At 57.8% G+C, this 25,836-nt stretch overlaps 1 protein-coding gene and 1 non-coding gene across 2 annotated transcripts in view; one reads left to right on the top strand and one right to left on the bottom strand.

Annotated features, from left to right (window-relative positions):
- The window catches only part of ECEL1 (endothelin converting enzyme like 1), a 30,959-nt gene extending 5,123 nt beyond the window's left edge, over positions 1-25,836 (bottom strand). Inside the window, exons 1-11 of the mRNA XM_029049625.2 lie at positions 25,767-25,836; positions 20,035-20,903; positions 13,088-13,156; positions 11,712-11,822; positions 10,488-10,580; positions 9,295-9,419; positions 6,179-6,401; positions 4,065-4,163; positions 3,593-3,667; positions 2,222-2,325; positions 1,882-1,940 (exon numbers count right to left, since the gene is read on the bottom strand). Of these exons, the coding sequence (XP_028905458.1) occupies positions 1,882-1,940; positions 2,222-2,325; positions 3,593-3,667; positions 4,065-4,163; positions 6,179-6,401; positions 9,295-9,419; positions 10,488-10,580; positions 11,712-11,822; positions 13,088-13,156; positions 20,035-20,829 (1,753 nt within the window). The 5' untranslated portion in view covers positions 20,830-20,903; positions 25,767-25,836. The remainder of the gene's footprint in view (positions 1-1,881; positions 1,941-2,221; positions 2,326-3,592; positions 3,668-4,064; positions 4,164-6,178; positions 6,402-9,294; positions 9,420-10,487; positions 10,581-11,711; positions 11,823-13,087; positions 13,157-20,034; positions 20,904-25,766) is intronic.
- On the top strand, positions 18,863-18,986 carry LOC114816723. Its single transcript, XR_003764536.1, has one exon. It is a non-coding gene; the product is annotated as a U6atac minor spliceosomal RNA (small nuclear RNA).

Raw genomic sequence — 25,836 nt, 5'->3', positions numbered from 1 at the left:
AAAGAGGTTTGGATTCATTCATTCATTCAGTAGTATTTATGGAGCCCTTATCAGAGAAGCAGCGTGGCTCAGTGGAAAGAGCACGGGCTTTGGAGTCCGAGGTCATGGGTTCGAATCCCGCCTCGGCCACTTGTCAGCAGCTGTGTGACTTTGGGCGAGTCACTTCACTTCTCTGTGCCTCAGTTACCTCATCTGTAAAATGGGGATTAACTGTGAGCCTCACGTGGGACAACCCGATTACCCTGTATCTACCCCAGCGCTTAGAACAGTGCTCTGCACATAGTAAGCGCTTAATAAATACCAACATTATTACGATTAGACTGTAAGCCCGTCACACGGCAGGGACCGTCTCTATCTGTTGCCGACTTGTTCATCCCAAGCGCTTAGTACGGTGCTCTGCACATAGTAAGCGCTCAATAAATACTATTGAATAAATACTATTGAATATTATCATTCTCTGTGCCTCAGTTACCTCATCTGTAAAATGGGGATTAACTGTGAGCCTCACGTGGGACAACCCGATTACCCCGTATCTACCCCAGCGCTTAGAACAGTGCTCTGCACATAGTAAGCGCTTAATAAATACCAACAGTATTATTATTATTCTCTGTGCCTCACTTACCTCATCTGTAAAATGGGGGTTAAGACTGTGAGCCCCACGTGGGACAACCTGATTCCCATGTCTGCCCGCGCGCTTAGAACAGTGCTCTGCACATAGTAAGCGCTTAACAAATGCCAACATTATTATTATGTGCAGAGCACTGTACTAAGTGCTTGGAATGTACAGTTCAGCAACCGATAGAGACAATCCCCGCCCTCATCTCATCCCTCTCCCTGAGGATGCCCAACTCCAGGCTCACACCGCCTAAGCCCAAACCCTCCATCCTACCACTGGTCTCCCACAGCCCCTGGCTTCGATTTCCTCAGAGTACAAAGGCTTCGGTCTCCTTCGTATCGTCCCTTCCTTTTTCCCTCTTCCCAGATCCCTGGCCCTTTGGCTGCTAGAGAGCATCCCTCCTGGACAATGTAGCAGCGGGATATGTGGATCAGTGGGGCTGGGAAGTGGGGTCCCGGGGGAAAGCGGTGAAGACGAGGGGCTTCCAGAAAGCCATGCCCAGCCACTCCCAGTGCTGGGAGGCAGGAACTGTGGGAGTGGATAGTAAGTCCATTATGGGCAGGGAATGTGTCTGTTTATCGTCACATTGTAGTCTCCCAAGCGCTTAATACAATGCTCTGCACACAGTAAGCACTCAATAAATACAAACGATTGGATGAATGGATGAATGTAGTAGCGGGACATGTGGAATAGTGGGGCTGGGAAATGGGGTCCCGGGGGAAAGCGGTGAAGATGAGGGGCTTCCAGGAAGCCATGCCCAGCCACTCCCAGTGCCAGCTTTGGAACTGTGGGAGTGGACTGTAAGTCCATTATGGGCAGGGAACGTGTCTGTTTATTGTCGCACTGTACCCTCCCGAGTGCTTAAAACAGTGCTGTGCACACAGTAAGTGCTCAATAAATACAGACGACTGGATGAACGGATGAATAACTGGAGAACCCAAAGATGAACCAGTCCCATTTTGCCCCTCTGGCCTGCAAGTGCCTGAGTCCCAACCCTCCGGCCAGCCAGTCAACCTGCTCCACCACCGTCCCCCGCCACAAGCCCAACTCCCATTTTGGGTTTTGGCCTATAACTCCACCTGCTGTTGCGACCGAAGGAGACTGGGGAGGGTGGGAAGTGAGTGGCAGGGACACGGGAGAGGAGGGGGAGGGCTACTCCGCCGAGATCTGCTCAAGTCCCTCCTGCCTCCCGTCTCCCGAATCAGCCCCCAACCCCAAGTCACTGGAGGGGGGTATCTGGGTGGGTTTGCTGGTCTCTCACTTACCCATCTGGTTCTTGTTGGGCAGGTAATAGGCATTGAGAGCCTGGGGTGGGAGCAGCCACCTGCAGAAAGAGGGGCGAACCCAGACCACCTTAGCCATTCGAACCCCTCCCGCTCACACCCGTCCCAGCAGCCCAGCTTCCTGTCCTGAAGGGTCTCCCCAAGTCCCGCGGCTCCCACCTTCCCTCGGGAGTCGACTGAGAGGAAACTGAGGTATCGGCCTCCTTGTAGGCAACCTGATTCCCAGAACCCCCCTCATAGGCTCTTCTGGGCTGCAGCCGGGCCCCCCGGCCCCTCCAGCGGGGATCCAGCCCCATCGAGCCCAGCGACCGTGGGAACCCACGCGGACTTGTCCACTTCCTGACGGATCTTCTTCACGGACAGCTGGATGCTGAAGCGGATGCTGTTCAGGATGTTCTTGAAGTAGGTCTTCTCATGGACCTCGAACTGGGGGAGCAGAAAGGCCAAGACCCGTGGAGCAGAGGGCGAGGGGGGTGCGGCGGGACTGGACTGGGTTAGGGGGAAGGCTGAGTGCAGGGGAGTGAGGCTGCCCGAACTGATCAGTGGGGGCAAAGATCAAGTCAAAAGGCTGGGCTGGGAGGGTGAGGGGGTGGAGGGGTGAGGGGGAGTGGGCTAGGCTAAAAGAAGCAGCGTGGCTCAGTGGAAAGAGCCCATGCTTGGGAGTCAGAGGTCATGGGTTCGAATCCCGCCTCGGCCACTTGTCAGCAGCTGTGTGACTTTGGGCGAGTCACTTCACTTCTCGGTGCCTCAGTGACCTCATCTGTAAAATGGGGATGAAGACTGTGAGCCCCACGTGGGACAACCCGATTCCCCTGTGTCTACCCCAGCGCTTAGAACGGTGCTCTGCACATAGTAAGCGCTTAACAAATACCAACATTATTATTATTATTATTATTACCCCAGCACTTCGAACGGTGTTCTGCACATAGTAAGTATTTAACAAATACCCAACGTTAATTAATTAATTAAAAGGTAGGGGCATATTAAGAAAGGGGCGGGGCGGGATTGAGGATTGGTTCATACACCTAATCAGTCAGTCAGTGGTATTTATCGAGTGCTTACTGTGTGCAGAGCACTGTACTGAGTGCTTGGGAGAGTACACTAATGATGATAATAGTATTCGTTAAGCACTTTACTATGTGCCGGGCTCCGTAGTAAGTGCCGAGGTAGATACAAACTAATCGGGTTGGACCCAGTCCCCGTCCCACAGAGGGCTCAGTCTTAATCCCCATTTTACAGATGAGGGAACCGAGGCACAGAGAAGTGACTTGCCCAAGGTCACACAGAAGACAAGCGACAGAGCAGGGATTAGGACCCAGGTCCTTCTGACTCCCAGGCCCGGGCTCTATCCACTAGGCCACGCTATCACCAGAGCTGGTAGACATGCCCACGGCGAGCTTAGAGTCTAGAGCTTATGGTCTACCCGAAAAGGCCTCTGGGTGCTGTTTTCGAGGAGGGGCGGCTGCCGCAGGGTCTCCTTGGTGATGACTTTACAGTCCTCAGTGGGGGAGCGAGGGGGGTGGGAGGCTGCGTGGGGGAAGGCTGTCCCACCTGCGCCTGCCCAAACAGCCACAGACGGCAGCCAACGGGGAGACGGGACTGGGATCTCTGAATCCGGACGTTCCCCCCGACCCTCCGGTCTCAACGAGCCAGAGTCAGCCAGAGCGGGAGGCTGAAGCGAAAGGAGCCCTACCTCATACTCCTTGTCGATGGCATCGGGCTTGAGCAGAAAGTCGGGGTAACCAACCATCACCATCATGTACTGCAACTGGGAGCAAGAGCGGAGATCTGAGGGTCAGGGGGCTTCGGGGGGGGGGGGGAGGGGTGAAGGAGCCCGGGCCACCACCCCTTCAAGCCATCGGAAGGGATCGTCCGAAGCCTAGGACGTTGCAGGGGAGGAGGCATCCTGAGACGGTCTGCCCTCCCGGCACGATAGACAACGAGAGGCCCGTCCCGCGGGATCCGGAAGTCACGGCCACGTGGCGAATCGTCAGACTTCGCCAGAGAAGGGGTTCGGGGCCAGGAGCTGGAGTCGGGGTGGAGTCCACTCAAGTTTTGCCAGGCTCCCAGCCCGGGTCATCCCTGGCACTGGGCCTTCCGAACAAGCGTTCACCTCCCCGAACTGGGAATGGCCAGAAGAGGCAGACCCAGCCCCGACTTGGTACCTTAGCCCGGGCGGCCGCCTTGGTCTCTGCGTCCATCCAGTCCAGTTCGTCCAAGCGTTGGCCCAGGATATATTTAATGTCCTCCACCAACTGCTGCACCTGCCAGAGGTAGGGGCCCAGGGAGGGGAGCGTCAGGTCGAGGGCAACCTGAGGTTGGGGACCTGAGACCAGGCTCACAATCGGGGCTGGAGGCATGGGCATCTCTGGTACCGGAAGGAATCTGCCCGAAATTATCATGAATAATAATAATGATGATGATGATTGTGGTATCTGGTGATGATAATAATAATTATTATGGTATGTATGAAGTGCTTACTATGTGCCAGGCACTGGAGTACGATACAAGCAAATCGATTCGGACACAGCCCCCATTCCTTGTGGGACTCACAGTCTCAATCCCCATTTTACAGATGGGGTAACTGAGGCACAAAGAAGTGAAGTGACTTGCCCAAGGTCACACGGCAGACAAATGGAGGAGCCAACATTGGAACCCGTGACCTTCCGAGTCCCAGGCCCGTGCTCTATCCACTGCACCACGCTGCTTCTCTAAACTGTGCCTCCCAGCCATACTTCCCCACCATCGCCCGGCCATATCCTAGCAATTCCTCAGCCTCCTACCTGTGCTCCTCCATTCCTTCATTCATTCAATAGTATTCATTGAGCGCTTACTATGTGCAGAGCACTGGACTAAGCGCTCGGAATGGACAATTGGGCAACAGATAGAGACCATCCCTGCCCACTGATGGGCTCACAGTCTAATCGGGGGAGCCGGACGGATAAAAACAAGACAACTTAAGCACGATAAATAGAATCAAGGGGATGGACACCTCATTAGCAAAGTAAATAGGGTAATAAAAATATATATACAAATGAGCACAGTGCTGAGGGGAGGGGCAAAGGGAGGGGGAGGAGCAGAGGGAAAGGGGGCTTAGCTGAGGGGAGGTGAAGGGGGGAAGGGGGAGGGAGCAGAGAGGGAGCAGAGGGAAAAGGGGAAGCTCAGTCTGGGAAGGCCTCTTGGAAGGCCTCTAGCCATCCCAGAGCCATCCCACCCATTGGCTAATTCCTGGCGACTGCCCCAGGCCCTGTACCCCAGTCCTTCGGCAAGTAGGACTGAGGAGAGCTGCTGCCAGAGCCCGTCTCACCCTCGAGTCACCGGCACCCTGACCGATCACCTTCACTCAACGGCAGCTCTCCAAAGTCCCCCTCTGGGATTTGGCTACGTGCTTAGAACAGTGTTCTGCACACAGTAAATGCTCAATAAATACCATTGATTGATTGATTGATTAGGGCCCAAAGCCGGCCAGAGAACCTCCGGGGCAATCGGGGGGGGGACGGTGGCAGAGGATCGGGCCGGGGAGCACAGCGGGCAGATCTGTGAGCGGAACTTGAGAAGCAGCGTGGGTTAGCGGAAAGGGCATGAGCTCGGGAGTCAGAGATCGTGGGTTCTCCGCCCCTTGTGCTGTGTGACCTTGGGTGAGCCACTTAACTTCTCTGTGCCTCAGTTACCTCGTCCGGAAAATGGGGATGAAGACCGTGAGCCTCACAGGGGACAAACTGATGACCCTGTATCTACCCCAGCGCTTAGAACAGTGCTTGGAAAATAGTAAGTGCTCAACAAATACCATGATTATTATTATTACTATTCATTCGATCGTATTGATTGAATGCTTTCTATGTGCAGGACACTGTACTAAGCGCTTGCAGCGTGGCTGAGTGCAAAGAGCCCGGGCTTCGGAGTCAGGGGTCATGGGTTCGACTCCCGGCTCTGCCCCTTGTCGGCTGCGTGACCGTGGGCGAGTCACTTCACTTCTCCGGGCCTCAGTTACCTCATCCGTCAAATGGGGATTAACTGTGAGCCTCACGTGGGACGACCTGCTTACCCTGTATCTACCCCAGCGCTTAGATAGTGCTTAATAAATACCAACATTATTATCACAATTCGGCAACAGATAGAGACAATCCCTAACAACGGGTTCGCAGTTTTAACTTCCATTCTCTAAGCCCACCCTCCCAGGACCCCACCGGTCCGGGCCCCCCCCCCCCCGCCCACCCTTATCGCTCGTCCTTGTGGTCACCAAGTCTTCCCCCACCCTCCAACCGCCCCCGGGCCTCACCTTGGCCTTGCTGGTAGCTGAGAAGTGCTCGTGCACGAACAGGGCCCCGAGTGCCATGCCGAAGTGACGGTTGGCTTGGCCCAGGCAGACCCGGGCCAGCTCCTGAGGCTTGTCACTGCCCTCCATCTCTCTCGACAGCTCATGCAGCGCCGCGCGGAACGGAGGGGACAGATGCTCACTCAGCACCACCACCACTCGCCACACAAGATAGTTGTGGAGGATCCTAGAGAGGGAGGGAGGGACGAAGGGAGGCAGGAAAGTAGGGAAGAGACGAAGGGACGGACGAAAGGAGGGAGGGAGAAGCAGAGGAGACTGCCTGGGGCCCGGCCAGCCGGGCTGCCCAGTTTCCAAACCCAGCTCTCGTCCCGACCTACTCCCCGTAACGGGGCCATTCGGGTGGTCAGGTGGAGGCCGCCCGGAGGAGGAGACAGGAGCGAAAGGAAGGAAGTAGGGGTCGGATCAATAACCCCGGCGGCCACGCCGCGGCAGAGATCGTTCCTCTGAACCGTGAGCTCCTTTTGGGAACGGAATGTGTCTACCAACTCCGTTGTACTGTATTCTCCCCCATCGCTTAGTACAGTGCTCAAGAAAATCACCGGTTTATAAAAATCATAGAATAAAATCAATCTAAAGTCTTTTAGACTGTGAGCCCGTCGTTGGGCAGGGATTGTCTCTGTTGCCAAATTGTACATTCCAAGCGCTTAGTACAGTGCTCTGCACACAGTAAGTGCTCAATAAATAAAATGGAGTCAATGAACCGGTTGACTGACTGGTTCCTGAGCACTGACTCCTCTGTCTCCAACGGGAGCAGGCCCAGCCAGAAACCAGGGATGACAGGCAGCCAGTTTCGCATGAAACTGCAGTTTACGACCCAGAGGAGTCAAGGTCGGTGCTCAGAAAATAGGGACCACTGTGGGCTTCTGATATCCGATAGACGATTACTCTCCCCACCTTCAAAGCCTTATTGAAGGCACATAATAATAATGATGATATTTGTTAAGCACTTACTATGTGCCAGGCACTGTACTTAGTGCTGGGGTGGATACGAGCAAATCAGGTTGTATGGAGCTTCAAGGCTCTCCATCACCTTGCCCCCTCCTACCTCTCCTCCCTTCTCTCTTTCCACCGCCCACCCCGCACGCTCCGCTCCTCCGCCGCCCACCTCCTCGCCGTCCCCCGTTCTCGCCCATCCCGCCGTCGACCCCCGGGCCACGTCCTCCCGCGGTCCCGGAACGCCCTCTCTCCTCACCGCCGCCGAACTGATTCTCTTCCCCTCTTCAAAACCCTACTTAGAGCTCACTTCCTCCAAGAGGCCTTCCCAGACTGAGCTTCCCCTTTTCCCTCTGCTCCCTCTGCTCCCCCTCTACCCCCTCTTCACCTCCCCTCAGCTAAGCCCTCTTTTCCCCCCCTTTCCCTCTGCTCCTCCCCCTCTCCCTTCCCATCCCCTCGGCACTGTACTCGTCCGCTCAACTGTATATATTTTCATCACCCTATTTATTTTGTTAATGAGATGTACATCCCCTTGATTCTATTTATTTGCTATTGTTTTAATGAGATGTTCATCCCCTCGATTCTATTTCTTGCCATCGTTCTCGACTGTCCGTCTCCCCCGATTAGACCGTAAGCCCGTCAAAGGGCAGGGACTGTCTCTATCTGTTACCGACCTGTACATTCCAAGAGCACAGTACAGTGCTCTACACATAGTAAGCGCTCAATAAATACTATTGAATGAATGATGAATGAAAGGTTGGACACAGACCCTGTCCCACGTAGGGCTCACAGTCTCAACCCTCATTTTTCAGATGAGGTAACTGAGGCCCAGAGAAGTGAAGCGATTTGCCCAAGGTCACACAGCGGACAAGTGGAGGATCCGGGATTAGAACCCATGACCTTCTGACTCCCAGGCCCGTGCTCTATCCACTCTGCCATGCTGTACATCTCCTCCAAGAGGCCTTCCCTGACAAACCCCTCGTTTTCTTCTCTTCCATTCCCTTCTGTGTCACCCTGACTTGCTCCTTTTATTCATCCCCCACCCAGCCCCACAGCACTTATGTTCATTTCCAAAATTTATTTATACTAATGTCTGTCTCCCCCTCCAGACTGTAAGCCCACTGTGAGCAGGGAATGTGTCCGTTATATGTACTCTCCCAAGAGCTTAGTACACGGTTGCGCACATGGGAAATGCTCAATAAATACGATGGATTGATTGACATGTTAACTCCACCTCTCCTATAGCTGTCAGACTCTACAGGGTTTGCGCCTTCCTTCCTACCCTTACCCGCCGACCCCAGGAACTCCAGGTAATAGTAATAATAATCACTGGGGTATTTGTTAAACACTTACTATGTGCCAGGCACTCTTCTAAGCTCTGGGATAGATACAAGATAATCAGGTCGGACACAGACCGTGTCCCACAGAGGGCTTCACTCTGTCCTCATCCTCTCTGACCCCACCACCCTCTGCTCCTCCCCCTCTCCCGTCCCATCCCCTCAGCACTGTGCTCGTCCGCGCAACTGTATATATTTTCGTTACCCTATTTATTTTGTTAATGAGATGCAAATCACCCTGATTCTACTTATTTGCTCTTGTTTTAATGAGATGTTCTTCCCCTCGATTCTATTTATTGCTATCGTTCTCGTCTGTCCGTCTCCCCCGATTAGACCGTAAGCCCGTCAGAGGGCGGGGACCGTCTCTATCTGTTACCGATTTGTCCATTCCGAGCGCTTAGTACAGTGCTCTGCACATAGTGAGCGCTCAATAAATACTATTGAATGAATGAATGAACCCTCCTTCTCGAAATACCATCAGGAATAAGTTTTTTGTTTCTTTGGGTTTCTTTAGTGGGATCCGTTGAGTGCTTTACTACGTGCCAGGCACCGGACTAAGCGCTGAGGTAGACAGAAGCTAATCGGGTTGGACGCAGTCCCTGTCCCACAGAGGGCTCATAGCCTTAATCCCCATTTTACAGATGAGGACACTAAGGCACAGAGAAGCTAAGTGACTTGCCCAGCAGCACAGAGGAGACAAGCGGCGGAGCCGGGATTAGAACCCAGGTCCTTCTGACGCCCAGGGATGGGCTCTATCCACGAGGCCACGCTGGGCCACCCCCCAGGTACCTGCGGGGTGTGGAGCGGATGAGCTGAGACACCTGCTGCATGTAGTCGGTGGCCAGCAGCACCACCTCCTCCTCCTCCGAGAAGTCCTCCTGGAAGATCCGGTCCAGCAGCCACTTCCACCGTAGCTGTTGGGGAGGAGTGGGAAGCACAGGAGATGGTAATCATAATGGTGGTATTGGTAAGTGCTCACTGCGTGCCGAGCACTGTGCCGAGAGCTGGGGGGGGCGACACAAGGGAATCAGGTCAAGCACAGCCCAGCTCCCACACCAGGCTCACAGACTAAGTAGAGGGGAAAACAAGTATTGAATTCTCATTCTACAGTGGAGGAAACTGAGGCAGAGAGAAGTTAATAATTCTCATAATAACAGTGTGTGGTATCCGTTAAGCGCTTATTATGCGTCCGGCGCTGTTCTAAGCGTTGGGGAAGCTACAAGATAATCAGATCAGGCACGGTCCCTTGTTCCACACGGGGTTCACAGTCTAAGTAGGAAGGAGAACGGGGACTGAATCCCCATTTTACGGATGAGGAAACAGAGACCCAGAGAAATGAAGTGACTTGTCCAAGGCCACCCAGCAGGCACGGGACGGAGCCGGGATTAGAACCCAGGTCCTCCTACTCCCAGGCCCGTGCCCGTTCGCCGTTAGAGAAGCAGCGTGGCTCAGTGGAAAGAGCCCGGGCTTGGGAGTCAGAGGTCATGGGTTCGAATCCCGGCTCTGCCACTCGTCAGCTGTGGGACTGTGGGCGAGTCACTTCACTTCTCTGGGCTTCAGTTACCTCATCTGTAAAATGCGGATTAACCGTGAGCCTCACGCGGGACAACCTGATGACCCTGTATCTACCCCAGCGCTTGGAACAGTGCTCTGCACATAGTAAGCGCTTAACAAATGCCAACATTATTATGATTATTTCCACTAGAAAGGAGTGGGAACAGAGATGGAAAGGAAGGAGATGGGGAAAGAGGAGGCTCTGAGACTTCCCCTCTTTCGGCTGCCTTTCCCGATTCCACCCTCTGGACCTCCCCCAACCCTCCAACTTCCAGGTCCGAACGGCATCCAAGTGGAGACCGACGCCCGCCTCTGTGCCCGCCTCCCCCCCGCACTGGATCTGGGGTCGTAGCCGCGTCCCACCTCTGAAGAGAAAGGGTTCCCCGAGTCCCCCCAGAGCCCCAGCTCTCCTGAGATCGTCTACTCACATGGGGGGTGATCTGCTGCAGCTGCCCCAGCGTCACCTTGTTGTACATGGAGCTAATGTCCCTGCGCAGGTCATCGTACTCGGACACGGTGATCTGATGGAGACGGCACGGATAACCGCATGTGCGTCGGCTCTCCCCCCCCCCGTCCTCCAGCCCAGCCCTGGGTCCCGTGTTCTTGGCATCCCGGAGGGAGGGCCGAGCCTCCGCCCGTCGTATACGATTCCGACGGTTCCCGGGACCCCTCTTCCCCTCATCCAGTTAAGAATAAGGGGAGTGGTATTTGTTACGTGCCTGCTACGTACTAAGCGATGGGGGAGATTCGAGATCATTCATTCAATAGTATTTATTGAGCGCTTACTATGTGCAGAGCACCGTACTAAGCGCTTGGGATGAACAAGTCGGCAACAGATAGAGACGGTCCCTGCCGTTTGACGGGCTTACGGTCTAATCAGGTCCCTCATGGGGCTCACGGTCTAAATAGGAGGGAGAACAGGTAATGATAATAACAGTGGCGGTATTTAAGCGCTTACTATGTGCGGAGCACTGTTCCAAGCGCTTCAGGGGAATCAGGTTGTCCCACGTGAGGCTCACAGTCTTAATCCCCATTTTTATAATAAGAATAATAATGTGGGTATCTGTTAAGCGCTTACTATCTGCAGAGCACCGTTCTAAGCGCTGGGGTAGACACGGGGGAATCAGGTTGTCCCACGTGGGGCTCACAGTCTCAATCCCCATTTTACCGATGAGGTGACCGGGGCACAGAGAAGTGAAGTGACTCGCCCGCAGTCCCACAGCTGACAAGTGGCGGAGCGGGGATTCGAACTCATGACCTCTGACTCCAAAGCCCGGGCTCTTGCCACCGAGCCACGCTGCACACAGCTGACAGGCGGCAGGGCCGGGAATGGTATCGAATCCCCATCATCTTGCAGGTGAGAGAACCGACAGAGAAGTGGAGCGACTTGGCCGGGGTCACCCGGCAGACGAGCGGCCTCTTTCCACTAGGCCACGCTGCGGCTCGTGCTGTTTCAGTTGATCTTGGGAGACTGGGGAGCCTCACGAGAAGGGGGACGGTGAATTACGCCGACGAGAGCCGCGGAGGATGGCCGGGAGGGGGGACTGGGGGAGTCCCGGGGTCTCCGGCCTAGGCTCGGCGGGGGACGGAGTTCGGGAGGGCAGGGCGATTCTGGGTTTGGGGGATCCGGGGTGGGGCGAAGGGGCGCTCACATTGGCTAGCCTCTGTTCCAGCTGCAGGATCTCCCGGGCCTTCTGTTCCACAGCTTCGGCCCCCAGCAGACTCAGGAGCCTCTCCATGAACACCCGGTAGGCGGCCAGGATCTAGGAACCGGGTCGAAATGGAGCCCCTTCAGTTGCAGCAGGCAAAAAGCTACAGGCATATTCATTCATTCATTCACTCATTCATGCCATAGTATCTACTGAGCGCCTACCCGGTGGCAGAGCACTGGACTAAGCGCTTGGAATGGACAAGTCGGCAACAGATAGAGACGGTCCCTGCCCTTTGCCGGGCTCCCGGTCTAATCGGGGGAGACGGACGGACGAGAACGATGGCGATAAAATTTATTGAGTGCTTACTGTGTGCAGAGCACTGTACTTGAGTACGTGGGAGGGAGAGTACAGTATAACAGAGTTGGTAGATGATGTTCCCTGCCCTGACCAAGCCCTCCTTTCCTCTTCTCCCACGCCCTTCTGCGTCGCCCTGACCGGCTCCCTTTATTCATCCCCCCCGTCCCGGCCGCACGGCACTTATGTACAGAGATGTGATTTATTTATCTGGATTCATGTCTGCCTCCCCCGCTAGACTGTAAGCTCCCGGCGGGCAGGGAATGTGTCCGTTTATTGTCCATTGCTCAGCGGAAAGAGCCTGGGCTTCGGATACGGGGTCATCAGGTGGTCCCACGTGAGGCTCACAGTTAATCCCCATTTTCCAGATGAGGGAACCGAGGCCCAGAGAAGCGAAGTGACTCGCCCACAGTCACCCAGCTGACAAGCGGCAGAGCCGGGAGTCGAACCCATGACCTCCGACTCCGAAGCCCGGGCTCTTTCCACGGGGCCACGCCGCTTCCCGTAAGGGCCGAGGGAGGGGAGAATAAAGGATGCAAATCCAAGTGCAGAAAGGAGAAGAGGCCTCTTGGAGAGGTTGCGTCTATCCCAGTGCCTAGTACAGGGCTTGGCACATAACTTAGCAAATATTATTATTATTATAAGAGGCTGCCGCAGCCCTAGGGCAGATAACGGGGAAGAATTTCATAAGAGCTGAGATTTGGGAGATTGGAGGGGTGGGGGGACAAGGGGGGCTTTGGGGGCTGCCAGGAGGGAACCGGCCGCTCCTCCTTCGGAAGCGCCCATCGCCGGCACCCTACGATCCCGGGCCCCGAGTCGCCGTTCCCTCTGCGGTGGTGCCCAAGGCCGTCCCCGGAACGTCCGATGGTATTCGTTTATCGAGCGCTTACTACGTGCGGGGCGCTGTGCTAAGCGCTTGGAATGGACAAAGCGGTAACAGAGAGAGACGGTCCCCGCCCTTCGACGGGCTCACGGTCTAATCGACGGACCTACCTGCCCGTCCCCCCCGTCCCCCGCCTCACCTTCTCACTCTCCTCATCCTGGGCAAGGTACAGGGTCCTCTCTGGAAGCGTCAACCCGTCCTGATCGATCTAGGAAAGGGGGAAGAAGAGGGTCGGCCTCGGGTCGCCCCCGGGAGCCGGGTTCGTTCCTCCTTTAATTCTTAGCCTTCCCCCCAGCCTCGGTTTTCCCGACGGCGATCCCCGGGAGAGAAGGGAAAGCCAGTCCTCTAGGCAGGGAATAACCGCACCGACCCACCCCAAGACACACGTCCCATCTCATCTCACCTGGGAATCTCATCTTTGTATTGGTTAAGCGCTCGCTACGTGCCGAGCGCCGAGATACGGGGTCGTCGGGTTGTCCCGCGGGAGGCTCACGGTGAATCCCCATTTTCCAGGCGAGGGAACCGAGGCCCGGGGAAGTGAAGTGACTTGCCCACGGTCGCCCAGCTGACAAGCGGTCGTACCCATGACCTCTGACTCCCAAGGCCGGGCCCTTTCCTGGAGTCAATCCCGGCCGCGGCAAAATGACATCAGGTTCTCGGGGACACGGTCTCGATCCCACAGCGCCATTCCCACGTACGCGCGCACTCTCGCTCTCACGCTCTGCCGCCTCTCCCCTCTCCCGCCTGTGGTCTGGGAAATAGAGGCTCCCGCTGCTCCGCTAAACACTGCAATTACTCCGGGGAAATCACCTCCTCCCCGCGCTCTCCTCCTCCCTTCTCCCGCTTCCCTCCTCTCCGGATCCCGCAGAGCCCGGCCTTCTCCTTTCACGCATTCATTCGATCGTATTTATTGAGCGCCGGACGGTGTGCAGAGCGCTGGGCTAAACGCTGGGGAGAGGGCGATGGACCAATAAGCAGACACATTCCCCGCCCCCGACGAGCTGTGACAGCCTAGAGGTCCGGTCCCCTCCTCGGTTCATGCATTCGTTCAGTCCCATTTATTGAGCGCCAACTATGTGCAGAGCGCTGTGCTAAGCGCTGGGGAGAGGGCGATGAAACAATAATCACTCATTCCCTGCCCGCGACCAGCTGCGGGTCTAGAGGTCCGGCCCCCCCTCCTCCAGCCGTGCATTCACTCCATCGTATTTACTGAGCGCCAACCGGGCTCCGAGCACTGTACTAAGCGCTGAGGAGGGGGCGATAAGACAACAAGCAGCGTGGCCCAGTGGAAAGAGCCCGGGCTTGGGCGTCAGAGGCCATGGGTTCGAATCCCGGCTCTGCCCCTTGTCAGCTGGGTGACCGTGGGCAAGTCACTTCACTTCTCTGGGCCTCAGTGACCTCATCTGGAAAATGGGGATTAACTGTGAGCCTCACGTGGGACCACCTGTTGACCCTGTATCTCCCCCAGCGCTTAGAACGGTGCTCTGCACATAGTAAGCGCTTAACAAATACCAACATCAGCAGCAGCAGCAGCGGGATAAGCTGCATTCGAATCTCGGCGCCGCCACTCGTCAGCTGGGTGCCCGTGGGCAAGTCCCTTCACTTCTCTGGGCCTCAGTTCCCTCATCTGTAAAATGGGGATGAAGACTGCGAGCCCCACGTGGGACGACCCGATTCCCCTGTGTCTCCCCCGGCGCTTAGAACGGTGCTCTGCACAGAGTAAGCGCTTAACAGATACCCACATTATTATTCTTATTATTAAAATGGGGATGAAGACTGTGAGCCTCACGTGGGACAACCCGATTCCCCTGTGTCTACCCCAGCGCTTAGAACAGTGCTCGGCACATAGGAAGCGCTTAACGAATACCAGCATTATTATTATTAGACAATTCCTTACCCACGACCAGCTGAGGGTCTAGAGGTCCGGCCCCCCCTCCTCCATCCATACATTCACTCCATCGTATTTACTGAGCGCCAACCGTGCTCAGAGCACTGTACTAAGCGCTGAGGAGGGGGCGATAAAACAATAAGCACAATCCCCGCCCCCGACGAGCTGACAGCCTAGAGGTCCGGCCCCCTCCTCCGGTCATTCGATCGTGTCTATTGAGCGCCAACCGTGCACAAAGCACTGTACCAAGCGCTGGGCAGAGGGCGCTCAAACAATAAACAGCGTGGCTCGGTGGAAAGAGCACGGGCTTTGGAGTCAGAGGTCAAGGGTTCGAATCCCCGGCTCTGCCCCTTGTCAGCTGGGTGACCGTGGCTAAGTCACTTCCCTTCTCCGGGCCTCGGTTCCCTCATCTGGAAAATGGGGATGAAGACTGCGAGCCCCACGTGGGACGACCCGATTCCCCTGTGTCCCCCCCCCCCAGCGCTTAGAACGGTGCTCGGCACATAGTAAGCGCTGAACAAAGACCAACATTATTATTAAACAGGCAATTTCCCTGTGCCCACGACGCAACCTCCCCAGCCTGGAGCCCCCAGCACCGACCCCCCGAGCTCTGCCCTTCGGAGGAGCACGAGGAGAAACCCGCTGGGGGGCTCAGCACACCGCGAGCGCTCAATAAATAGGATTGATTGATTGGATGATGAAAGGAGAGGCGGGAGGCGGGTGGGCGTGGCTCCGGGGGACGGGGAGGGGCTGGGGTGGGTGGGCGGGGCTTAGGGGGCGGGGCTAGGAGGCTCTGGGCCATGATTGGCTGGGCGGGGCTGGGGGCGGGGCTATGGGGCATTCATTCATTCGTTAGTATTTTTTGAGCGCTTACTATGTGCCGAGCACCGTGCTAAGCGCTTGGAATGGACAATTGGGCAACTGATAGAGACCAGCCCTGCCCAGTGACCGGGGTCACAGTTTAAAAGGGGCAGGGTTCTGAGGAGCGGGGCCAGGATTGGCTGGGCGGGGAGGGGCGGGGCTCTGAGGGGGCGGGGCTCTGAGGGTCTGGGCTGTGATTGGCGGGGCGGACTAAAAGGGGCGGGGCCAGGAGGGGCCGGACTAAGACTGGCTGTTCTGGGAGGGGCGGGGCTACGTGGGGCGGGGCTCCAAGGAGGGGCCGGGATTGGCTGAGGTGGGAGGGGCGTGGCTACGGGGGGGGGGGCAGGGCTCCAAGGAGGGGTCAGGATTGGCTGAGCTGGGAGGGGCGGGGTTATGATGGTCTGGGCTGTGATTGGCGGGGCAGACTAAAAGGGGCGGGGCCATGAGGGGCCGGGCTAAGACTGACTGTTCTGGGGGGGCGGGGCAACGCGGGGCAGGGCTCAAAGGAGGGGCCCGGATTGGCTGAGCTGGGAGGGGCGTGGCTAGGAGGGGCAGGGCTCCAAGGAGGGGTCAGGATTGGCTGAGCTGGGAGGGGCGGGGCTAGGAGGGGCGGGGCTATGAGGGTCTGGGCTGCGATTGGCGGGGCGGTCTAAAAGGGGCGGGGCCATGAGGGGCCCGACTAAGACTGGTTGTTCTGGGAGGGGAGGGGCTATGGGGGGGGCAGGGCTCCAAGGAGGGGTTAGGATTGGCTGAGCTGGGAGGGGCGTGGCTGTTAGGGGCGGGGTTATGATGGTCTGGGCTGTGATTGGCGGGGCAGACTAAAAGGGGCGGGGCCATGAAGGGCCGGACTAAGACTGGCTGTTCTGGGAGGGGCGGGGCTTCGCGGGGCAGGGCTCAAAGGAGCGGCCCGGATTGGCTGATCTGGGAGGGGCGTGGCTAGGAGGGGCGTGGCTAGGAGGGGCAGGGCTCCAAGGAGGGGTCCGGATTGGCTGAGCTGGGAGGGGCGGGGCTAGGAGGGGCGGGGCTAGGAGGGTCTGGGCTGTGATTGGCGGGGCGTCTAAAAGGGGCGGGGCTCCGAGGGCGGGGCTAAAACTGGCTGCTCTGGAAGGGGCGGGGCTACGCGGGGCAGGGCTCCAAAGAGGGGCCAGGATTGGCTGAGCTGGCAGGGGCGTGGTTATCAGGGACGGGGCTATGACAAGAATAATAATGTTGGTATTTGTTAAGCGTTTACTATGTGCCAAGCACTGTTCTAAACGCTGGGTAGAAACAAGGTGATTAGGTTGTCCCTCGTGCGGCTCACAGTCTTCATCCCCATTTGACAGATGGAGTAACTGAGGCCCAGAGAAGTGAAGTGACTTACCCACAGTCAAAGAGCGGACAAGTGGCGGAGCTGGGATTAGAACCCACGACCTCTGACTCCCAAGCCACTGAGCCACGCTGCTATGACTTGTCTGGGCTACGATTGGCGGGGCAGACTAAAAGGGGCGGGGCTATTAGGGAGGCGGGAGTCCGAGGGGCGGGACTAGGATCCTCTGGGCTGGGAGGGGCGGGGCTAATAATAATAATACTACTACTAATAATAATAGTGCTATTTGTTAAGCGCTTACTATATAGTAATAATAATAACCATGTCGGCATTTGTTAAGCGCTTACTAGGTGCAGAGCACTGTTCTAAGCGCTGGGGAGGATACAAGGTCACGTGAGGCTCACAGTCTTCATCCCCATTTTACAGAGGGGGTCACTGAGGCCCAGAGAAGTGAAGCGACTTGCCCACAGTCACTCAGCTGATAAGATTCGGAGTGGGGATTCGAACCCATGACCTCTAGACTCCCAAGCCCAAGCTCTTTCCACAGAGCCACGCTATGCAAAGTACTGCTCTAAGCGCTGGGGGCGGGGGATACAAGGAGATCAGGTTGCCCCACGTGGGACTCACAGTTTTAATTCCCATTTTCCAGATGACGTCACTGAGGCGCAGAGAAGTGAAGTGACTTGTCCAAAGTCGCACAGCTGGCAAGCGGCGGAGCGGGATTAGAACCCACGACCTCTGACACCCAAGCCCGGGTTCGTGCCACTGAGTCACGCGGCTTCTCTGGCCAGGACTGGCTGTCCTGGGAGGGGCGGGGCTACGCGGGGGCAGGGCCCTGATTGGCTGGTCGGGGGGGGGGCTAGGGGAGGGCAGGGCCAGGATTGGCTGGGCGTGGCGGGGGCGTGGCTATGAAGGGCGTGGCTACGAGGGACAGGGCCTGGATTGGCTGGTCAGAACGGGGTGTGGCTATGAGGGAAGGGGTGTGGCTATGAGGGCGTGGCTAGGCGGGGCAGGGCCAGGATTGGCTGGTCGGGAAAGGGGCGTGGCTATGAGGGGAGGGCGTGACTATGAGGGGGCGGTGCTAGGCGGGGCAGGGCCCGGATTGGCTGGTCGGGGCAGGGGCGTGGCTATGAGGGGGCGGGACTAGGCGGGGCAGGGCCCGGATTGACTGGTGGGGAAAGGGGCGTGGCTATGAGGGGGCGGGACTAGGCGGGGCAGGGCCCTGATTGGCTGGTCGGGGTGGGGTGGGGGGCTAGGGGAGGGCAGGGCCAGGATTGGCTGGGCGTGGCGGGGGCGTGGCTATGAAGGGCGTGGCTACGAGGGACAGGGCCTGGATTGGCTGGTCAGAACGGGGTGTGGCTATGAGGGAAGGGGTGTGGCTATGAGGGCGTGGCTAGGCGGGGCAGGATTGGCTGGTCGGGAAAGGGGCGTGGCTATGAGGGGGCGGGACTAGGCGGGGCAGGGCCCGGATTGGCTGATCGGGGAAGGGGCGTGGCTATGAAGGGGCGGTGCTAGGCTGGGCAGCGGCCGGATTGACTGGTGGGGAAAGGGGCGTGGCTATGAGGGGCGGGGCTAGGCGGGACAGGGCCCGGATTGGCTGGTCGGGGAAGGGGCGTGGCTATGAGGGGGCGGGACTAGGCGGGGCAGGGCCCGGCTTGGCTGATCGGGGAGGGGGCGTGGCTATGAAGGGGCGGGGCTAGGGGGAGAGGGGCCGGATTGACTGGTGGGGAAAGGGGAGTGGCTATGAGGGGCGGGGCTAGGCTGGGCAGGGGCCGGATTGACTGGTGGGGAAAGGGGCGTGGCTACGAGGGGCGGGGCCAGGCGGGGCGGGGCCCGGATCGGTCGGTCGGGGAGGGGGCGTGGCTATGAGAGGGGAGAAGGTTAGCACTCCCCCGGAGAAGGACGGAAGAGGTCCTGGTGACCTTTACAACACACATGTGGTTAAGGCATTGCCACCTGCTTCGTGGCATCTAACCTAATTTAAGAGAGCAGCGTGGCTCGCTGGAAAGACCCCGGGCTCGGGAGTCTGAAGTCATGGGTTCGAATGCCGGCTCCGCCACTTGTCAGCCGGGTGACCGTGGGCGAGTCGCTTCACTTCTCTGGGCCTCAGTGACCTCATCTGGAAAGTGGGGATGAAGACTGGGAGCCTCACCCGGGACAATCTGCTTTACTACCCTATTTATTTTGTTAACGAAGTGTACATTCATTCAATTCGTTCAATAGTATTTATTGAGCGCTCACTACGTGCAGGGCACCGACGAAGCGCTTGGAACGGACAAATCGGTAACAGATAGAGACGGTCCCCGCCGTCTGACGGGCTCACGGTCTAATCGGGGGAGACGGACGGACGAGAACGATGGCGATAAACAGAGTCGAGGGGAAGAACGTCTCATTAAAACAATAGCAGATAAATAGAATCAGGGTGATGTACATCTCATTAACAAAATAAATAGGGTAACGAAAATATATACTTGATTCTATTTATCGTGATTACGTTGTCTTGTTTTTGTCCGTCCGTCTCCCCCCGATTAGACCGTGAGCCCGTCACTGGGCAGGGATCGTCTCTATCTGTTGCCGAATTGTCCATTCCAAGCGCTTAGTACGGTGCTCTGCACAGAGTGAGCGCTCAATAAATACTATTGAATGAACGATTACCCTGTTTCTACCTCACCACTCAGAACAGCGCTCCGCACATAGTAAAGCGGCGTGGCTCGGTGGAAAGAGCCCGGGCTCGGGAGTCAGAGGTCATGGGTTCGAATCCCCGCTCCGCCACTTGTCAGCCGGGTGACCGTGGGCGAGTCGCTTCACTTCTCTGGGCCTCAGTTCCCTCATCTGCAAAATGGGGGTGGAGACGGTGAGCCTCCCGTGGGACCACCTGATGACCCCGTAGCTCCCCCAGCGCTTAGGACGGTGCTCGGCACGTAGTGAGCGCTTAACAAATGCCAATATTATCATGAGGGACGGGGCTGCGATTGGCGATGTTGGGACAAGTCGGTGGGACGGGGGACTATCGGGGCCCGTCGGGACTCACGCGTATGACGTAGCGGGAGGAGTTCTTGTCGTCGAGGCTGACGGCCAGGGAGAAGAGGGCGGCGGCGCTGTAGACGCCCTGCGCCTTGTAGAGGAGGCGGTTGAGGTCCCAGCGCGGGCCCGGTGGGTCTCCTCCGTGCCCTCCTCCTCGGAGGTCCCAGCCCCCGCAGTCGTCGATGACCTCCAGCATGGGCCGGGGCCCCAGCCGCTCGATCTCGCCCATGTCCAGGCAGGAGCGGAAAAAGGCTCGGACCTTGCGCTGAGCGTCGCCCCCGGGTCCGCCGCCGGGCCTGGCCAGGAGCCTCCTCAGCCGCTCCTCGTTCTGCTCGCCGATGGCGGCGATGGTGCCGTAGGTCAGCTTGTCCTCGGGGATGGCGTGGCGCCGCAGCCAGCCCCCGCAGGCGAAGGAGTAGAAATCCCGGCACGGGTCGATGCTGGCGTCCAGGTTGGCGGCCAGGAAGCGGGCGGCGCGGCCGGAGGCCTTGCGGTCGGGGCAGCCCTCCGGACAGGCCCCGGGCCCGGCTCCCGCCCGCCCCGGGCCCAGGTACTTGAGGGCCAGCATGCAGCCCAGGATGGCGCACAGCCCCGCGGCGAAGACCAGCCCCGACAGCAGGCAGAGCTCCCGCCGGTTCCAGCCGGGGGAACCCCGGCCCCGGCCCCGACCCGAGCCCCCCGCCCCGCGGGGCAGGGGGAAGCCGTGGGGGAGGGAGGAGCCGCCCCCCGAGTTGCATTTGCTCACGTACTTGACCTCCTGGAACTCGTCGTAGTGGGCCGTCAGGGAGTAGGTGGGCTCCATGGCCGCCCCAGACCCCGGGACGCTAAGGCCCGGCTTCGGTGGTGGACGGATGGCTCATGGTGTCCGGAGGGACCCTGCGGGGGGGGGGGGGGGGTAGGGGGGAGAGGAAGATGAGCGAGCCCGTCTTTGGGCAGGGGTGGTCTCCGTCTGTGGCCGAATCGTACTTCCCAAGCCCATAGTCCAGTGCTCCGCACAGGGTCAGCGCTCAATCGGTGCGACTGAATGAATGGATGAAGAGGAGGAAGGAGAAGAAGCCCCGGGGGCGGGGGGGGGCGGGGAGGGGACGGCCGGGGTGGTCCAGCCAGGGTCAGGCCGGATAACGGGGATGCTAAGGCCCGGGCTCTGAGGACGGGTGGCTCGTGGGCCCAGGATGTACCCTAAGGGAGAGGAAGAAGAAGAAGATGAAGCCTGGGGGCTCGGGGAGGGTCGGTCCGGATGGCGGGGATGCTACGGCCCGGGTTCCGGCCTGCTCGTGGTCCGGACCCTGCAGAGGAAGAAGAAGAAGAAGAGGCCTGTGGACTCGGGGAGGGTCCGTCCGGTCCGGTCCGGATAACGGGGATGCTACGGCCCGGGTTCTGAGGACGGATGGCTCCTGGCCCCGGGTTGGACCCTGCAGGGGAGGAAGAAGAAGAGGAAGAAGAAGAAGCCTGGGGGATCAGGGAGGGTCGGTCCGGGCCGGTCCGGATAACGGGGATGCTACGGCCTGGATTCCGGCCTGCTCACGGTCCAGGCTGGACCCCGCAGGGGAAGAAGAAGAAGAAGCCTGAGGGATCAGAGAAGGTCCATCTGATCCGGTCTGGTCTGGATAACGGGGACGCTACGGGGATGCTCCGAGGACAGAGGGCTCATGGTCCCGAGCTGGACCCCGCAGGGGAAGAAGAAGAAGCCTGGGGGCTCAGGGAGGGTGGGCCCGGTCGGAATAATGGGGATGCTGCGGCCCGGGCTCTGAGGAAGGACGGCTCGTGGTCCCGGGCCGGACTCTAAGAGAGGAGGAAGAAGAAGAGGAAGAAGAAGAAGAAGCCTGGGAGCTCAAGGAGGGTCAGTCCGGTCCGGTCCGGTCCGGATCGGTGGGATGCTACCGCCCGGGATCCGAGGATGGAAGGCTCATGGTGGCGGGCTGGACCCTGCAGGGAAGGAAGAAGAAGACTAGAGGCTCAGGGAGGGTCGGTCCCTGCACCCGGCCTGCCCAACGGGGATGATAATAACGCTAATAATAATTACGATATCTGTTAAGTGCTGACTATGTGCCAGGCGTTGTACTAAGCACTGGGGTAGATCCAAGCAAACCGAGCTGGACGCAGTCCCTGTCTTACGTGGGGCTCACAGTCCCCATCCCCGTTTGACAGATGAGGGAACCGAGGCACGAAGAATGATGATAATTGTGGTATTTGTTAACAGCTCACTTTGTGCAAGGCGTGGTGCTAAGTGCTGGGATGGATCCAAGCAAATCCGGTCAGACACCGTCCCCGTCCTACGTGGGGCTCCCGGTCTCCGTCCTCATTTGACAGATGAGGGAACTGAGGCACAGTCAAGTGACTCCACCGCAGCGGACATGTGGTGGAGGGGGATTGGAACCCATGACCCCTCTGACTCCCAGGCCCGGGCTCCAAAGACGGACGGCTCATAGTTCCGGATGGAGCCCGCAGGGAGAGGGGGAGAGGGAGGTGCCCGGGGGTGCTCGGTACAGCCCCTCGCCTGATGCCCAGATCGACCCTGGCGGGGAGAGGGGTGAGGTCGCCACCGCCTCCGGCCCCGAGAAATCGACAGGCACAGTCCCCCTCCCAACCCTTGAGCCGTAGGGGCAGCGGGAAGGACAGGGCCCTGCACACGGTAAGCGCTCAATAAATACGATTGAATGAATGATTCTGCGTCCGGGGAGGAGTGGCGTGCTGAAGGGAGAAAGAAGGAGAAGGAGAAAGGCGGCAAGAAACAGGGCGAGAAGCAGGAGAAAGGGGGCTGAGAGAAGGCAGACACAATAGCAGAGAGGAGGCAATCTGAGATCTTCCCCCTTCCCCGGCCCCAGAGCACTCTGGTGCGTATCCAACCGTAATTCACTTTAAAGAGTCTATCAACCCCTCTGGACTGGAAGCTCCTTGCGGTAGAGACGACCCCTCTACGGACTCCTTTGCGCTGTGCTCTCCCAAGCGCTTAGAACAGTGCTCGGCCCCCCGGAAATGTCCAGTGTCGGTTGATCGACTGAGGCAGAAGGATCCCCTCCCAAGCCACGATGGCTAGCCATTGCCCAGGTGGATCTAAAAAGAAATGCAAGCGTGGGGGTGGGAGGGGAGAGGAGGGGTCCAGGGAAGGGAATCGGAGACAAAGATGGAGAGAGGAGGTCGGGACGGAATGCGGAGGAGAGGGGAAGAGTTCAGGGAAAGAGAAGGATGAGCTGCTTCTCCCGCTTTTCCCGCTTCCCTCATCCACCCCCTCCCTCCAGGTCAGGAGAGGGGGAAAATCTATTTAGGGCGTATTCGACACAACGAATTTCTCCACTGGTTCGGCCCCTACTGGGTTCTGCCCCTGGCTCTTCCCCCGTACCCAGTCAGCGGGCGATAATAATGATGGTATTTGTTAAGCGCTCACTATGTGCCAAGCACTGTTCAAAGCCCTGGGGTAGACTGAAGGTAACCAGGTCGCCCACCGTGGGGCTCACAGTCCTAATCCCCATTTTAGTAATAATAATGATGGTATTTGTTCATTCATTCATCCATTCAATAGTATTTACTGAGCGCTTACCACGTACAGAGCACTGTACTAAGCGCTTGGAATGGACAATTCGGCAACAGATAGAGACAATCCCTGCCCAACGTCGGGCTCGCCGTCTAAACAGAATAGTGGTATTGGTTAAGCGCTTACTATGTGCCAAGCACCGTTCAAAGCGCTGGGGTGGAGTGAAGGAAAGCAGGTGGTCCCACATGGGGCTCCCACTCCTAATCCCCATTTTAATAATAATGATGATGGTATTTGTTAAGCGCTTACTATCTGCCAAGCACTGTTCTAAGAGCTGGGGTAGATACAAGGTAGTGCTTTCCAAACGCTCAGTACGGTGCTCTGCACGCAGTAAGCGCTCAATAAATACGATTGAACGAATGAATGAATGAGGCTGTCCCACGTGGGACTCACAGTCTTGATCCCCATTTTACAGATGAGGTAAGTGAGGCACAGAGAAGTGAAGTGGCTTGTCCAAGCACCGGGATTAGAACTCATGCTCCCACCCCCTCAACCTCTCGGCCCCTTAGCCCAAAACCCGGGGAGCTGTCCGTAGGTTCATTCGTTTATTCGTTTAATCGTATTTATGGAGCGCTTACCGTGTCCCTGCCCGCGACGGGCTCACGGTCTAGAACGGGGGAGACAGACATCAGTACAAGTCAACAGGCTTCAATGTCAATAAATAAAATGATAGATCTATAGATGAGTGTTGTGGGGCGGGGAGGGGGGGGGGAAAAGCAGAGGGAGCGCGTCAGGGTGATGCGGAAGGGAGGGGGAGCTGAGGAAAGGGGGGGGGGCTTAATCTGGGAAGGCCTCTTGGAGGAGGTGCGTCTTCAGTAGGGCTTTGAAGGGGCGGGGAGGTGGGGGAAGAGTGATTGTAGGGTTTATCCTCTCCCCTGCCCCGGCAGGCTGCGACAGGGAGCTCTCTCTAACGAACACCCCAAACTTGAGGAAAGTTTCTCCCCCTCGAACCCAGGGCTGAGCCGCCCCCGCTCCCTCCCCCCCCAACCCCAACCCTCTGGCCAGCAACCGGCTACCCCGGGCCACGCCGCCCTACACGGTCCAGACCCGGAGAAACACAGAGGAAAAAAAGACAGAGAGACAGGCGAGGGCAGAGAGAGACCCACAGAGGTAAGAGCAAAGAAAGGGACAGAGACCCAGACAGAAGCCAGAGCAAAAAGAGACAGAGAGAGACACAGAGGTAAGAGCAAAGAGAGACAGAGGCAAGAGCTAAGAGGGAGAGAAAGAGAGAGACGCCCACAGAGGCAAGAGCCAAGAGGGAGAAAGAGAGAGATGCAGAAGCAAGAGCAGAGAGAGACGGAGACGTGAGGCCAGAGCAGAGAGGGAGGGAAAGAGACACACAGAGGCAAGAGCAAAGAGGGAGAAAGAAAGAGAAAGGGAGAGACAGGAGCAAGAGCAGAGAGAGACAGAGACACGAGGGCAGAGCAGAGATCCAGAGGCAAGAGCAAAGAGGGAGAAAAAGAGACACAGAAGCAAGAGCAGAGACAGAGACACGAGGGCAGAGCAGAGACGCGGAGAAAAGAGCAGAGAGGGAGAGAGAGAGAGAGAGACAGAGACGGGAAAGCAGAGCAGAGACCCAGAGGCAAGAGCAAAGAGGGAGAGAAAGAGAGAGACAGAGAAGCAAGAGCAGAGACAGAGACACGAGAGCAGAGACCCAGAGAAAAGAGCAAAGAGGGAGAGAAAGAGAGAGACAGAGAAGCAAGAGCAGAGACAGAGACACGAGAGCAGAGACCCAGAGAAAAGAGCAAAGAGGGAGAGAAAGAGAGAGACAGAGAAGCAAGAGCAGAGACAGAGACACGAGAGCAGAGACCCAGAGAAAAGAGCAAAGAGGGAGAGAAAGAGAGAGACAGAGACGGGAAGGCAGAGCAGAGACCCAGAGAAAGGAGCAAAGAGGGAGAGAGAGAGAGAGACAGAGAAGCCAGAGCAGAGAGAGACAGAGAAACGAAGGCAGGGCAGAGACCCAGAGAAAAGAGCAAAGAGGGAGAGAAAGAGAGAGACAGAGAAGCAAGAGCAGAAAGAGACAGAGACACGAGGGCAGAGCAGAGACCCAGAGGCAAGCGCAAAGGGGGAGAGAAAGAGAGAGAGAGCCAAGAGAGACAGAGATATTCTGAGAGCCAGGGCCAAGAGACAGATCCAAAGAGACTCAGGACGGGCCAGAGAGAGAGAGAGAGAGAGACAAGGAGCCCGAGAGACGCCGAGGGTCTTACCGGCCGGGCAGGTGAGTAAGGGTCTGGGGGCTGGACCCCGGAGCTGAGGCTGGAGAGGGGGAGGGGGCTG

Source organism: Ornithorhynchus anatinus, chromosome 1 (genome assembly GCF_004115215.2).
Source record: "Ornithorhynchus anatinus isolate Pmale09 chromosome 1, mOrnAna1.pri.v4, whole genome shotgun sequence".
Taxonomy (NCBI): domain Eukaryota; kingdom Metazoa; phylum Chordata; class Mammalia; order Monotremata; family Ornithorhynchidae; genus Ornithorhynchus; species Ornithorhynchus anatinus.
Note: the sequence above shows the minus strand (reverse complement) of the source record. Positions and strands in the feature narration are given on the sequence as shown.